The sequence below is a fragment of the Musa acuminata genome, chromosome BXJ3-8 (assembly GCF_036884655.1).
Source record: "Musa acuminata AAA Group cultivar baxijiao chromosome BXJ3-8, Cavendish_Baxijiao_AAA, whole genome shotgun sequence".
Taxonomy (NCBI): domain Eukaryota; kingdom Viridiplantae; phylum Streptophyta; class Magnoliopsida; order Zingiberales; family Musaceae; genus Musa; species Musa acuminata.
Window position 1 is genome coordinate 42,503,975 of NC_088356.1, and position 15,318 is coordinate 42,519,292.

At 38.7% G+C, this 15,318-nt stretch overlaps 2 protein-coding genes and 1 pseudogene across 6 annotated transcripts; 2 read left to right on the forward strand and 1 right to left on the reverse strand.

Moving 5' to 3' along the window:
- Positions 1–1,149: 1,149 nt before the first annotated feature.
- LOC135644527 (EID1-like F-box protein 3) lies at positions 1,150–2,339 on the reverse strand (annotated as a pseudogene).
- A 1,906-nt stretch (positions 2,340–4,245) lies between these two features.
- LOC135644452 (protein ABCI12, chloroplastic-like) lies at positions 4,246–10,585 on the forward strand. 5 transcript variants are annotated; one of them, XM_065162017.1, is made up of 10 exons: positions 4,246–4,713; positions 5,911–6,027; positions 6,384–6,620; positions 7,982–8,146; positions 8,291–8,366; positions 8,988–9,052; positions 9,651–9,809; positions 9,905–9,937; positions 10,044–10,102; positions 10,207–10,585. In XM_065162017.1, the coding sequence occupies exons 1-7, from the start codon at positions 4,282–4,284 to the stop codon at positions 9,801–9,803; spliced, it is 1,245 nt and encodes a 414-aa protein (XP_065018089.1). In that variant the 5' UTR covers positions 4,246–4,281; the 3' UTR covers positions 9,804–9,809; positions 9,905–9,937; positions 10,044–10,102; positions 10,207–10,585. The 5 variants fall into 5 exon arrangements, with proteins under 5 accessions (XP_065018089.1, XP_065018088.1, XP_065018091.1 ...); XM_065162016.1 differs by having other exon boundaries at positions 10,047–10,102; XM_065162019.1 differs by having other exon boundaries at positions 9,733–9,809.
- A 1,078-nt stretch (positions 10,586–11,663) lies between these two features.
- On the forward strand, positions 11,664–15,129 carry LOC135646207 (BI1-like protein). The gene is made up of 4 exons (XM_065165509.1): positions 11,664–11,972; positions 13,019–13,132; positions 13,232–13,389; positions 14,703–15,129. Exons 1-4 carry the CDS (start codon positions 11,717–11,719, stop codon positions 14,913–14,915), a joined length of 741 nt encoding a protein of 246 aa, XP_065021581.1. The 5' UTR covers positions 11,664–11,716; the 3' UTR covers positions 14,916–15,129.
- The last annotated feature ends 189 nt before the right edge of the window (positions 15,130–15,318 follow it).

Genomic DNA, 15,318 nt, shown 5'->3' on the forward strand with positions numbered 1-15,318 from the left:
TGCAGAGATGTGATTAGGCCAATCTCTGAATGTGCCAAACGAGACGAAGGTGTGCCAACGATACAAAGTGCGATTGTGCTGTGCCAGATAAGTATCGACACACATCAATCTACTCTACAAATGCCTGTTTATTTTTAAGATCAAGTGTTGATACCAGCTCCTTGAATATTATGGCAAACTATTTTGCATGGTCTTCATATATTATTTGCTGTCTGGTCTGATAGTTAGCAGTATTGGCAGGATCAGTTTGATGATTCTAGTTGATAGAGGAAGAGACTTAAGCAATTACAATGCATGAAATTGATCTAACAATAATGCATATGCTATTTCCTTCTGAAGAAATTGTAAAAGCTAGTTCTACCTGATTTGTTTTCTCAGAGTATTGGTTTTGTTTTCCTGTGCTATAGGTATTATAGAATTTAGAAATGCTCCACTGCTCATTACACTTATTTTCTCAGTTTTGATTGCATAACATAAATGTCAAAGTTCAGAAGTCAACACCGAAAGAAAAAGAAGTGTTTGCCTTTTGACTCATCAACATCTGAAACAAAAGAAAGTGGTTACTATTCTATTCTTCCCATAATGCCCATATGGTTTTAAACTTTAACCATATCATGAAGCATCCAATAAAGCCATAGTGGATGAATGAAAACAAGTATACTGTTCTCAAAGAAACACAAGACTCCTTTGTGCTCTCAGTCACATTCCCACTCATCAGCCATGGCTGATTCAGTGGAACCCAGTTTTCCCTTCCAACACCCACCCAAGAGGAGAATGATTGATTGGTTCCTTCTCAAGCTGTGGCAGAACACAAAGCATTGCCTGGTCCAAATCAGTCAAAATCCTCCCGAAATCATCTGAAAGCAACATGGATGACCCTTGAAGCTTTTGCCATCAAAGATTACAGTGATATGGATGCACCAGCTGAATTCATTGCCTCAGAAGCTGCCACTCTGTTGACTTGGTCTTGTGAGATTTTGTAAGGATAACACCATTAGATAATTGGATGGAGAGACAATTAAGATCATCAGACCATGAAAGGTGAAGTCGCAGACTTAATCTAACAAACAATTGGGACTGATCGCATTCCATATCTGTCTCAAATAAGACATTAAGCGCATCAAAATTCTAGCCTGTAACAAGCGAGAATGCACCAAAAGACTTCTCATTCATGCAGGGAATGCAGAACAAGAATACCAGAGCCACATGCTGGAAACAGAGCACGGAAGGAGAGCAGATCGCAGAGCAGATAGAATCCGCAGCAACTACTGTTGTCTCCCGCTGTGGCAAAAATGATAGAGCACGACTCCTCAGAACTCAACATTTCGCTCTGCGTCTTCCTCGTTATGCTTGCCATCGTCGCCGGTGTCATCTCCGTCATCTTCCTCGTCGTCGTCGTCCGTCGACAAATGTGCCAACCAGCAGTAGCCATGCAGGTGGCCGTTCACGCAAACGAAGTACTCCAAGCTCCCTTCGTGGGAGCCCAGCCTCTTCGATGCGCTCCTGGGCACGAGCCCCGCCGCCGTCATGCTCCACACCCGGGCGCCGCAGTAGGGGCAGCGCACCCGGGTTTCCAGCTCCGCTTGCTTCCCTATCAGCCATGCCCGCGTCCGTGACCTCATGAACCCGCGGAACACCCCGCGGTAGGCTCCCAGGTCCTCGCCGCCTCCCCGACCAGCCGCCGGGTGCTCGCAGGGATCGCTGACGAAGAGCAGGTCGCCCCAGCAGCGGCGCGCGAGGAAGGACCGGCCGGAGGTCTTGGAGAACCGGGAGGCGCCGACGAAGTGGCCCGGGGCGGCGCGGTCGGGGGTGAAGAAGCGTGTCGGGGCGGCGCAGCCGCAGCAGAAGAAGAGGAGCTTGGCGAGGGCGTGCCACCCGCCGCCGAGGCAGCGCGGACACCATGCGCGGTGCCCGGGAGATGCACAGCTCCCGGAAGAGCACGCGGCGGGCCACGGCGCGGAGGCGACGGCTGACGCAGGCCGCCACGCAGATGACGTGCGGATCCCAGTTGAGGCTGCGGAACACCAGCATCAGCACCGTCTCGTCCAGTATCCCGGCGTTCACGTCGCCTCCATACGCTCCGCCGCCCCCGTCCCCGCCGCCGCTAATGCTCGTGGCGGCGGCCGTCGCGCCGGGCATCGAGGGGTTGCAGAAGGAGCTGCACTTCTGATTCTTTCTGCCCCTCTCCATCATCGCATCATTCAGCGTCGGACAAACCAGATCTTGTCACTGCAGTCAATCAAACCGAACCCAATCCTCCAACGAGTCGTGTACGTAAGGAGAAAAAAAGACCATACTGATGTCCGCTACTTCTCCAGTGGCATTGGCGAGCGAGAGAGGGGGAGGAAGACAATGGAAAGGTCGGATTGGGTCATCTGAAGTGTTGGATCCATACACGCGACGCATGTCTGCTCCAACTTGGCGCTCTGGGCTAATGATTTGGAGTCAATTCGGGTTACATATAGAGGGTGTGCTGTAAGCGTCGAAGAACCCGGTTCGATTGCAGTTGAACCGGCCATATCTCGTCTTTATGGTCTCCACCCACCATATAATTGCGTCCGGTCCGGTTCGGGATTTCGTCCGGTATCGTGAAAGCGACGGCACGACACGTGACGCCTAGGGAAGTCACAGATGCCATCGTACGGCATCTGATCCGTTGCGACATCGACACGTGCCCTGTCGCCCATCGGAAGACGCGTGTCGGCATCTGGACGGATTAAGGTTCTTGACTCGTCGAGTGCTCTGATATCCTCACTCCGTCGCCCCAATAATATCACGGCCACGACGTGCCTTCGTTCAATTGGGTGGAGGACACGCGTCGGGAGGAGCGATCACCAGAGCAGATCCGACTCCCACGTGAAACGTGGAACGATATCCGCCTTACACGTACGTTCTGCGACACCGTTTTTGTTTTCTTTTACTATTTAATTACACTGAACGCAGTATGGGCGGAAAAAAAGGGGAAATACGAGAATAAAATAACAAAAAGGAAAAGTGGTCCTCAACAAGATTTTTGTGTCAGCTTCTTCTCCTTACGCTTCACCGACTGTGTTCCGCTGCGACCAGCCTACAATAAATACACGGTGTAGGGAAGCAGGGGTTCACTGGGGTGACGGGACCGCACTAGATGTCCGACGAAAAGAAACAACGTATAATATAAACGTAGAATTGAAGCGTGGCTTAAGCTGGTGAGTGCGGGGGCCCCACAATTTAGATGGGTGCGTGTCACGCGTTCTTTGGTCAACCATGCATAAGTTGCCTATCTTTAAGGGCATATGTTATTTATAAGCAAATGTTGTGCAATCGTGACGTCGCCATTTACAAGCAAATGTTTTGTTTGTTCGATCGAAAAGCTTAGGCTTCGATTCGTCCACGAAGAGGAATTCGTCGATTCCATCCAATCATTTTATATTCGAGTCGATTAATACATTATTATTTGGATATCATAAACGTTATTTGATATGAAAAATATTGAAATTAATCTGCCTTAACTCATTTTTCCGAGTATTATCGAGGGAAATATTTATTTGAGTTAAAAGAAATTTACCACTCATATCTTACTTCGATTCGAAAGTAGAAAATGCATGGGTGTGTCTGACCTGATTTTTCGATGATTAAGTTAATTTTAATTATCTAATTATATATTAAAAAATATTAATGGAAGTTCTAATTCATTTAGATGAGTTCAGATAGAAAACATATCGTTGAAATCAATTCTATATATCCGCCAGTTTAATGATAAAATATCCTCTTTGAACATACTGTTGGGGAAACGAGATATTACTTTTAATCGATTAATTTTGTGAATAATTCTCGATGATTTAGGATTAGTTTATTTGGACCGCTAAGATCCAACCGCATTATATATAAAAAGGAGAAGAAAGACAGGAAAGAAGACAAGGGACTATGACAGTTGAATATTAGGTGAAAGATAAAAATATATTTTCATCAAAGTGACAAAAAAAAAAAGATTGTTATTAAAAATCGAGTGAGCTAAATAAAAGCTCAAATGTCAAGACTTTTTAAGATAAAATATTTATATAAAAATATTTTTTCTACAAATAATGTGCTTATTTTATACAAGTTTTGTGTTTTGTTATAAAAGGTAATTGCATCACACTTGTTTATATTAGTATCACTCGCAGCAAAAAACATTTTTGAATTATAAAAAACGGTTTAAGAAAACAAATTTTGTTGCTGAGTTGCTGCATAAAAGAGTATTTCTTTCTGTCTTCACATCAGAAAACATTTCGTCTATTTCACCCGCGCAGAAGCAACAGGATGACGTCGCAGCTCCACCACGCCATCCCTCTCCAATCCTTCCCTCGCCGGTCTCCATCGTCCTCTTCTCCTCCTCGGACTCCTCTGCGTCTTCCGCAGCCGTTCGTTCCTCATCGTCGCCGCGCCACCACAATCCTCCTCATCCCATGGCGCCCCCCCGTGACGTGGATGGGGAGGAGGAGGAGGAGGAGGACCGCCCCTGTCAGCTGCACGGTGGCCGAGCGAGACGGCGAAGACGGCACCGGACGAGGGGGAACAGCAAAATCGGCAGCAGAAGCAGCTGCAAGATGGGCGTCGTTGATCCCCCGCGGTGTCGGCGTCGCCCCCGAGAGGATTCTCAGGCTCATTTCTGGGGCCACTTCTAGCCCCATCGGCCAGTTCATCGAGTCCCCCCGCACCTTCCTCCACTCCGTTGATCCCCGTATCAAATTGGTAAAGAACATTGCTTTATGACGCGAATTCCTTCTGGTGTTCTCGTTGTCATTTGAGCAAATAGTTGGTCTGCGAGACCTTGCTGGACTCGACTTGAAATTGCATTGTTTCGTATCAATAAGAAAGGTACTATACTTGATTTATGGAGCGAATTCTGTGACCTAAATTCGCGATGCATTTGTGGGTTGGTAGTGCATCTTTGATCACGAAGACTAGTAGATCTTAGCTAATTCCCCTAGGAATCTAATAAACACACATTGAAGAAGTCCTTTCTTAAGGGCCGTAGTCATGTCTGCATAGTTTAGCAAGGGTGCCATAGTTTGCGTGCATACAATCTAAATATACCCTTGTTGCTTGGCTTCTGGGTTTTCCACCACTAATACATAGGGTCATATCCAGTACTTACACCATGGGGCTGGAAGCATCTCATAGTTGCCTCATTATTAGTTTTGAAGCTCATAGGCCCCATGTCTATTGTCATCCTTTAACACAAGTTCATCTGTGTGCTTGGATGTGTGACTATACAGTTACATGTGTTTTTTCTTTTGTGTTTTCTCAGACAATTGGAATATTTTGTTTTTTGTTTTCTTACCGTTTTCCATAGTATAGTTAGGTGCTTAGATTCTTTTTTAATTTTTTGGAGGTCTAGTTATTTTTCAGTCGCGTGCAGATTCCCATTGTTTACATATCTGATCATTGTCACTTGAGATGTGAAGAGGAAATTGATTACCTGTTAGTTTCGTCTGGCTTAGTTTGCATTATGATGCATGATGAAGTGGTTTTGAAATGTCTTAGCATCTAATTTACATCTAGAAGTTGATTAGTTTCTAGTTGCTTCTGGATGCCATCTCTAATGTTAAGAAATTTGGCACATTAAATCTTTTTCTGGGTATGCTATCATATCATTAATGAATCTGTGAGGAATTAATTGCTTCAGAGTTTAAGTTTCTTTTGTCCTTACCAGTGCATCAGCATAACATGTAAATACTTTGAGGTTTTGTTATTCTGGATAATGGCTTTTAGCATTTATATGGCTTTGCATGGCTATTTTTTGTCCCTGTTTATTTAGTGTCTTCCAAATTTCTATCCTTTTGTCCATATTCATACCTGCTACATTGCTCTTCTTTATGTTCTTATTAAATTGTTCTGAATATTCTTCCACATCAATTCTGATTGTTTATATTTTACTTTGTGCAGGTGTGGCTGTTGGTTCTCGTTGTCTTACCAGCGAGATCACATATCTACATGCGCCTTGGTTTGGTCTTGTACATCACCCTACTGTCAATTTGCATCCTTCCATCTCGTATTTGGACGGTATGCTTGAAACTAATTAATTTCACTCATTGATTTCTTGTTTTGGCCAAGGTACACTCAAGCTTAGACAGTTAATATCCTACAGTAAATTGTTTTATGTGGATCCTAGCGCAAAAGTTAAACTTCCTAGGCACTGAAGAGTTAGATTAGGCACAAAAAGTTTAGGACCAATAATATGTCATGTATTTATTAAGTATTGTTATTCTTGTTATTATTTTCTGTTAAGATGGGTAAATCTTGTTCTTAATATTATCCTATTTTCCTAGTTTATCATGCATTCTTTTACTGAGATGTATATGATCATTATTTTGATGTATTAGATTGACTTATAGGAAACAAACTTTTCTTCTTTGTAGGATCAATTGGGCAGAGTGGCCTTGCTATCAGGAATTTTATTTGTCATGTTGGGATTTGGTTCTGACAGTGTGCCCTCACTTGTCCAGTTGAGAACTCCTCCCCCATCAATCACAGGATTGTCAAATGTTCCATCATCATTGAGTGGTTATTCATATATTATCACGAAGCTAGGTCCACTGCAATTGACAAGGAAAGGCCTGTCAGTGGCTAGTACATCTGCTTGTTTATCCTTTACTGTATGGTTCCTTTCTTTCACCTGAATTTTGAACCCTATTTTTCTACTCATAACTTATTGGTCCTTTTGAATTAGTTAATCTTAAGATCATCTTCTTTAGGTGGTGTTTTTATTTTCTAAATCAAAATGTTATATCCAAAAGGGCTTCCATATGTATTTTGTTTTGCTGTTATTTTTTATTATTGCAGTTGGAATTTGCCATTGAAAGCTTTCTTTGCTATGAGAAAGTCTTGCTGTCTTTGTTTTAAAATGAAAATGTAGAAAATTTAGAAATTATTATTGATATATTTTATTTTAAGAAGGACGTGATTTTGAGAAAACTTACCTTGTCTAAATTTCACCAACTGTTTAAAGGGTGGAGAAATAAACCTCAATTGTCAAGGTCAAGGTTTCATGATGTTTTTAAATGTTTGGACATTTAATATAAGCCATTTAAAGAAGGAAGATTACAAATTTTCTGTCAGACTTGGTATCAGATTTTCAGACATTTTAATTTCTGTGAGAAATATTTGCCAAACTGCTCGTGCTTAACTACATCAGTTGCTAATTTTAGTTTGCTAATTGAGTAAAGTATACCATTTTTTTAATAGAAGAGAAGGAAAATATCCGCTTTTTTTAGTTGAATTTGTGAGCCAAACTATGCTGTTATCTATGAAAGACGGGAAGGACTCTCTTCTTTCCATTAACATTAGAACCTTGGATGCATTTTTCCGACATATGGTGTACTTTTGATTTGTGCCTCTATTCTTTAAGTATGTTTTGTGAATTTCACCATAATGTAAAGGTTCCCTGATAGGTATTTAATGGTCCGAAAAGAATGATACCATTTCGTAACTTCTTTTTAATTTTCATTTGGCTGTTACCATGTGGTATGATTCGGAATACCACCCAGTACACCAGTACTATACCAGTTCGGTTGATTACTGAAACTGTTACTGGACCAAGATTTAAAATTTTGGTTCTGGAGAAGCTTTTGTGTATAAATTTCATTTATAACCTGACAAATGTTCTTTGATTTGTGAGGTGAAGCAGGTCTCAGATAAGACTTACTTGATGATGCTTTTAACAAAACATTGTCAAAGATGAAGTGAAGTACCCATGGTTGTTGTCCAAATTACTCATGATTAAGTAGTGTCAAAGATGAAGTAAATTACTCATTGTTAAGTAGTGGATACTTCATTCCATCTTAAGGATTTTTCTCATACCAAAAGACGTCAATGTACCTGCATCTATGTTCATTTTTCTGTTTAAATTATTATGATATCTTAGAACAATGCTACTTGGCAGCTACTTGATCTTTCTTTGAGGATTCACACAGTGCCTAACAACTGATGTGTCCTTTTTCTTTTGTCTCTTGAAAAGATCTTCCAAAGTGCTAGTCTATGTCTGACAACAACACCACCTGAGCAACTTGCATCTGCACTGCGATGGTTTATGGTTCCCTTGGCTCTAGTTGGTGTTCCTGTGTCTGAGATAATACTTACTCTACTGCTTTCTTTGAGATTCATCAGTCTTGTCTTCGATGAGGTAAGTTGAGAACTCAATAATAGTGGTGAGCATCTATTTGTACATATACAAGTATATACAAATATTTTTTTGATAAACTTCTTTTTATTTGTTATTTACTGAAGATTTTCCATGTATGCTTATAATTTGCTTGAGGTTTCGTAGGTACGAAATACTGCATTAGGCGTTATTGCACGCCGGATAAGCTGGCATCAATTAACACTAATGGAAACATTGGATGGTACGTGTCTCCATATATATATATATATATATATATATATTATTGTAGCAGTTGAATATCATATATTTGTGCTTCCTAAACTTTAGTGGAACAAGGTGTATCTTTGGCTTTGCTTTTTGTGTCTACAGCTTTACCTCCTAAAAATTAAGATTTTCACATGGTTGGTTCTCAAAAACAGTTTGTATATGGAGATCTTGGTAGCCAAAGGACCTCCAATTAGATTATATATATGGTTGGTGTTTAAGAGATTGCTGATCATCATCACAGGAGTCTTAAACATAGTCTGACATCTCTTATGGATTTTTTTTTTTTGTGCTTAGCCAACAATTCTTATAACTAATATCTGGTATCTTATAATCGTCATGTCACTTTTTCTTCTGGCCTCACTGTTTGGGTATTTTATTTTATATCTGTTAAATTATCAAATAAGATGAATGGGATTTTTTTTGCATTGGGAAAAAAAAAGGATTTGATCTTTTCCAACTACATGATTTGACTTTGTATATGTTGGTCTATCCAGCAATGTTTTGACAACACAAGCTTGTCATACAAACAATTTATGAGCTGCTTGAACTTAAAAAGTAGTTGCTTATAGTTCTTTTGTGTCATTTACTTATGCAGTTTTCTTTTTGTACATCCGCCGGATCTTCAAAAATATATTTAACCATGCTGAGCAAATTTCCAAGGTTAGTTTTTCTCCGTCATGGTCAATTAGTTGCAACACTGAATAATGTTATATGATTTTTTGAAGAAGATAGGCCAATTTTACAAGTTTGTAGTAATTTGAACTTAACATGTTGGCTCACCTATAAGTATTAAAAAGGTGCTATGTTTAGCCAAATGTAATTTTCACAAGGTTCAGAAACTTGATGACGTGCTAGAAAATTTCTTGGGGCATGCACCTCTTGACCCATGGCTCTTGACTAATACACAATCTGGTTGTGTTAATGCCATCTTTTACATTGACCATGGTCAATAATGCTGAAATTTATCCGTTCAGGCAACATTTTTTTAAATATGATATGATGTAAATTCACGGTCCCTTATATCATCTCGAGAGTGTTTACTACCCTGTACACCTAGTCTGATGTTTGATCATTGGAATCCAAACTGAAGCCTAGATCAGTTTCTATTGGTCTCGCTTCTATTTGGGATTGTGGAACAAGTGTTTTGGTAGTTTATTTGTGGACTTCTTATCACATCTGAAAATCTTCTGAACTGAGGTAGTCTTCCCCTGAATGTGCAGTAGTCACGAAACATATTTACTGAATTTGGGTTTGGCAGGCGATGATCGCTAGAGGTTTCTGTGGTGACAGCAACATGCACAAGATCTACCTCTTCACTGATTTCTCACTTGGCTTTGTAGATTTTGTCTCCATTCTTTGTCTTCTCAGTCTAATCGGTGCTGCGGTCCTGTCCGAACAGCTCCTAGTTTAATGTATGGTAAGTGTACAACACTTCTTGCCTAAAAAAATTGTGAAACAAGATAAATTTATGAAGCTTTAAGGTTAATATCTCTTCCTCCTGCTTGTTCTTAGGTTTTTGGTGTAGAGAGGATAATCTATATCCAGGTTTGGCAAAATTAAATGATTTATTACTTATAGCTGAAATTTATGACTTTCATTTGCTGGGACAACCTGAAAGGAATAGACTAAAATGAAGAATTGCCCATGTCAGCAGGCCTCACGAAGTTTCCAACATCGACGACCGAAACATGCATGTTACATCGTCATCAGGTACCGCTTTGCTTGATATTTATACAATTTAGGTGTTTGATTTGCTTATCCGAGTTGCATATCTGACGTAGTTAAGCTTTGCTTACTCTCTTCTCTTCTTTCAGGGATGCAGGTATGAAATGATACAAGATGATGATGCATAATAATTGGACGAATTAATACGGAAGACAATCGGTCTCATAGTCCAAGAAAGCATGAGTTACTCTGGTGATACTTGCAAATCGTCCTGGCATGAGTTGTGTAATCTACAGAGTTGCTGCTGTGGAAGGCCTAATGCTTGTAGATTAGGGCATAGGGATGCACAATGGGTTCGAGGACATTAAGGTTTTAGTTGTGTCATCTCAAGCTCTTATGATCTGATGAATGAATTGACAATGACATAGGGAAGATAGATGATGAACTCCCTCGTTTGTCCCTTGTTATTTTTTTAAATTTATTATTAAACTGCAAGGAATTTCTTTGGTCAAAATTAACTTGGCAAAAACAATTTGTTCAACTTCTATGAAATTTCATGAATATCATGATGCACAAAACTTTTAAGAAAATAGAAAAAAACATTGAACCTCTAATTCGATGGTATTTGAAGTAGGGTGAATTTTGGATTTTTTTTTTCATTTTGGGTGTTTTTCTTGGGGGTTTTTAGGTGTCTCCAAATTACTAAAATATTATCAAAAATATTTTTTATAGTATTTTTTGTAACCGTCACAAATATGATGTAATCGTATCAAAAAATAATATAACTAATAAAAAATTAATTATATATATATTTATTACTAAACTACTAAGAATATCTATTTGAGACTCAATCAAATTAGTAAATTAGTTTGTATTGAGTTTTTTAAACTTGAGCTATGACAGTAAGTACTAAAAACTAAAAGTTTTAAATTAAGTAACTAAATATTTTAGATTAAATAAGAGTAAAATTGAATATATAAAATATAATTTTAATGATTCTAGAATCAGATAAGATAATATAATTAAATTGGATGGATAAATTTTTTTAAATATTTTGAATCGATTATTCAATAAGACGAAGAGATCGATTAAGACATAATTTATAGGATAAAAACAAAATGATTAAGATTGTGAGAGGTGTAAAAAATCTTATATGATTATTAGATATCTTTAAGATTAAAAAATATATATAAGGTAGTTACGAAACTAATAATACATTTTGAACTTAAGTGTTGGGTAATTAAGAAATAATATATATATATATATATATATATATATATATATTATCGAGATGAGAATGTTGAGATATATATGTGAAGTTATTAGAAAAAATAAGAAAAAATATTTTTATTCATAAATAATTATATTTAGTGATACGAGAATAAATAGATTTTTACTTAAAAATAATATAAATTATAAATAAAAAAATAAATATTTTAAATTTAATTAAATATATAATTTTTTTATAAAATCTTAATAACATAAATGATTCATAGTTAAAATTTATGCTTTTATTATTATTATTATTATTATTATTATTATTATTATTAACGTAACATTTCTTCTCTCACCGTACATAAATGAGGAGCTCGCTTCGCCGCCCCGTTCATTATTCCTTGTTGGACCATTGGAGACGAGGACAGGAGAGCATCGAAGAGAATGTACGGATACGATCGGGTGGAGAAGGGCGTCGCCCCCGGCCTCGACATCGAGGCCGGGACGCTCTACCCGGGGCTCTCGCTCGGCGAGAACGACCTCCGGTGGGGGTTCATCCGCAAGGTCTACGGCATCCTCGCCGTCCAGGTGCTGCTCACCACCGCCGTCTCCGCCGCAACGGTCTTCTACCGTCCCGTAAACGCGGCCCTCGCCTCCAGCCCTGGCCTCGCACTGGTCCTCGCCCTCCTTCCCCTCTTCTGTGCGACCCCGCTCGTACCTCCCCTTTTTACCCTTTCCTTTTTACTTGATTTGTAGATCTGAGATCCGTGATGTTGGTTCGCCCGATTTTGGTCGATTTTAATTTCCTGGTTGTTGGGGTTTGCTTGATGATGAATCTCTTTTCGTGTTTCTTCGATTCGATTAATTCTTCTCGTCGTTTCTGGTAATTCAGCATGGAAAAAAATCAAGGTTTTGCAGATGATATCAAGAATCCGATTAGATCTAACCGTTGAGGCTTGCTAAAATCGGCATTCTTAGCTCTTATCATTTTCCTTCATTAGGCCACCGGTGTATTGCGAATGGATAGAAGATGGTGCTAAGATAATGTGGAGATACATGTTCACTTTAGCTTGTTATGGGATAAGCTGATGACAATCTAGTAATGAATATGTGCAAGCAAGTTTGATTTTTTTTTTATCGTCATATAAGTAAAAGCATGCATGGTATGTAAAATATACAGGCACAAAAACCAATTAGGGATGCTTAATTGTGTCTTCATTAGCTGTTTGCATAGGATGAGAATTTGCAGGTCCATCTTAATATCAGTTTATGTATATATGTGTATAGATGTATGTACATACATAAATCCATATATATGATTATACATATATACATATTTCAGATTCCCTCGTACAAAAAACATGTGTGTATGAGTGTGTCTGCCCGTGTAGATTTTGAACCCACAACAGGAATCAAATTAGATTCTACTAGAGTTCCCTTTCTCCTTTTCCAAGTCTCCTAATACTTTTCAAGTTGCATCATTAGGTAATTATTATGCCCAAACTACTTTTTATTTTTTAATGCCCTCTTTTAGTGTACACTTCAGAACCAAGGGTAGAATTTGGACCTGATGTTCGGTGATCATGTTTTTGTTATGAATTTAGTTCAACTTTGTTTATTCTGAAAGGAAACTCTTTCATATGAGTCTGTCTTTTTTAGCTTTTCCAAAGAAATATATTTTGAGTATAAATATTTTGTTCTTTTAAAATGTCAAACATCACTTACTGACCTAATTTTGTATCACAGTGTTGTTCCCATTGTACCATTATCAACAAAAGCATCCACTAAACTTTTTGTTCCTTGGACTGTTCACTGTGTGCCTAAGCTTAAGTGTTGGTGTGGCCTGTGCAAATACCCAAGGTAATACTATTAGATTAACCATATTCTGTAGTTCACATCCATTTTCTTGTCAATAGTACGCTGTTTTCATAAACTCTTGTTGCTTCCATTACTCTGCAGGAAGGATTGTTTTGGAAGCATTGATTTTAACTTCTGCTGTTGTGTTGTCGTTGACTGGATATACTTTCTGGGCTTCAAGAAAGGGCAAGGACTTTAGTTACCTTGGACCAATTCTATTTGCCGCTCTCACTGTGCTTCTCTTGACAACTTTCATCCAGGTATGTTAATTACCTCGGAGCCTTATTCACGAAGGCATTCATTTTTTAGATGAATGTAGTTGTTTGTTGATCTCTAGTATATATAGGAAAGTATCATTCAATGCTAGTGACAATCATACTTGCCTTTGAGAGACTGTCTACTTTAAGGCAATGCACAATTACATATTACTAAAGTGAGCCTAAAATGATCCTGTCTACCAAAGATCACTAGGATCAATTACTGTTCTTGATCTTGGGTAGTCCCAATGCTAGCTGTTGACATCATTGGCAAAGGATAATGAATTTTGGAGGACTGGTTTTGCCTGTTGTGTGGTATTGTCCACATGGTGGTGGTGGTGATGATGTCCAAAGAATGCATAGCGTGGTGCTTATATTATTGATATATTTGCTGTTGAAGATACCTGCAGATGAGATTACGTGCCTATCAATGAGGAGATGTGACCTATGGAAATTGGATTGACATAACAATGGATTGGTAGTACCATGAGGCATAGGGATAGAGCAGTGAATGTCATTAAGATGATATCTATGAAATTGTAGTTACTTAGAAGGCATACAATCTCAATATCAAATGAGTCACACTTGAAGTTTAAAAAGATAAGCATATAATAGAAGCTTTTTATTTTGTCAAGGAGCCTGAATGATGGCAGTTATTCTGCATGATGTAATTAAGATCATATGATATTGCATATCAGCATATCCTATTTGCTAGATCTATAATACAGTAAATCGAGAATTGAAATTTTTGTGTATCTCCCCAATTCAGTTTTTAGCTGGCATGGAAAATTGTCATGCTGATGTAGGGGTTCCAGTGGTAGTCAGCAAAACAACATCAAATCTGCAAAAAAGGTGATAAGCTGTGTAGATAAGTAAAATACCGTGTCTTGGCCTTCCCTTTGTCAGGTTGATGCAGGACCTGCTTTATCTTTTTCCCTCTGACCCCCTCCAATGATCAGACGCAGCAATGCCAGCACTCTCCTGACCATGAGAAAAACTCCTGTGGTGAATGATATGTTTAATAAAAAAAAGAAAGAAAAGCTAGATCTATGTTCTTTAAAATCTAAAGGTTGGATACTGTTCTGAAGCATTCTAACCATGAAGATTGAAAATTGGTCTGATATGGGCTTATGCCACTTGGAAGCCAGTGGACCAAGTTGATCTTGGAAATAGGCCAGCACAGAATTGGTCAATATTTTGAGACTTTAAACCATGCATTAGTGTTTTCCAACAAGCAGAAAAATGAATTAAGACTTACTCTAATTTTTTTATTATTTTTTCGTTAACGATGTGCTGGTGCATGACTGAAACTGCAGATATTCTTCCCCGTTGGACCAACATCGGTTGCAATATTTGGCGGGCTTGGGGCTCTTGTTTTCTCTGCTTTCATCGTGTATGATACAGACCAATTGATCAAGCGCTACACTTATGACGAGTACATCTGGGCATCAGTTGTCCTGTACCTTGACATACTCAACCTGTTCCTTTCTATCATGAACATGCTTAGGGGCATGCAATCAGATGGTTAGGATGAAGGAAAATGGTTTTGCTACTTGTGTGTGTGATTAAAAGTATCTGTCATATCGGCGGGGAAATCATACTGTATATGTTTAATACTACTGTAGGATCATTAAATGTATGAAACTCTCATGCAATCATGCCTGGTTAGTGATTGTTCTACTGGTGTATTACTACAGTGTGTACTTGATGAAAGGATTAAGCAATTTGTCATCTTGTGCTTTATTTTGTGCAGCCATTTCCTTATAGTTAATAATTTTGATGCCTCTTTTAATTATGATTTATGAACACTCTTATCAAGTTGTGAATCTGGTGATGCACAGTTGGGATCAGAATGAACTCTTTGAAAGTTTTAATTGCGAGGGGTGTGGATTCTTGACCCATTCATCTGCCCTAATCTTATTGAGAAAAGTG

What these genes read in the sequence shown, in the direction of transcription:
- LOC135646207 (XM_065165509.1), top strand. Translation starts at nt 11,717, where the DNA reads ATGTACGGATACGATCGGGTGGAGAAGGGCGTCGCCCCCGGCCTCGAC. An exon ending in CGCCCTCCTTCCCCTCTTCT is followed by an intron (nt 11,973 to 13,018) that starts GTGCGACCCCGC and finishes TTTGTATCACAG; the next exon opens with TGTTGTTCCCATTGTACCAT. An exon ending in TCTTGACAACTTTCATCCAG is followed by an intron (nt 13,390 to 14,702) that starts GTATGTTAATTA and finishes CTGAAACTGCAG; the next exon opens with ATATTCTTCCCCGTTGGACC.
- LOC135644452 (XM_065162017.1), top strand. Translation starts at nt 4,282, where the DNA reads ATGACGTCGCAGCTCCACCACGCCATCCCTCTCCAATCCTTCCCTCGC. An exon ending in TTGATCCCCGTATCAAATTG is followed by an intron (nt 4,714 to 5,910) that starts GTAAAGAACATT and finishes TACTTTGTGCAG; the next exon opens with GTGTGGCTGTTGGTTCTCGT. An exon ending in TTCCATCTCGTATTTGGACG is followed by an intron (nt 6,028 to 6,383) that starts GTATGCTTGAAA and finishes TCTTCTTTGTAG; the next exon opens with GATCAATTGGGCAGAGTGGC.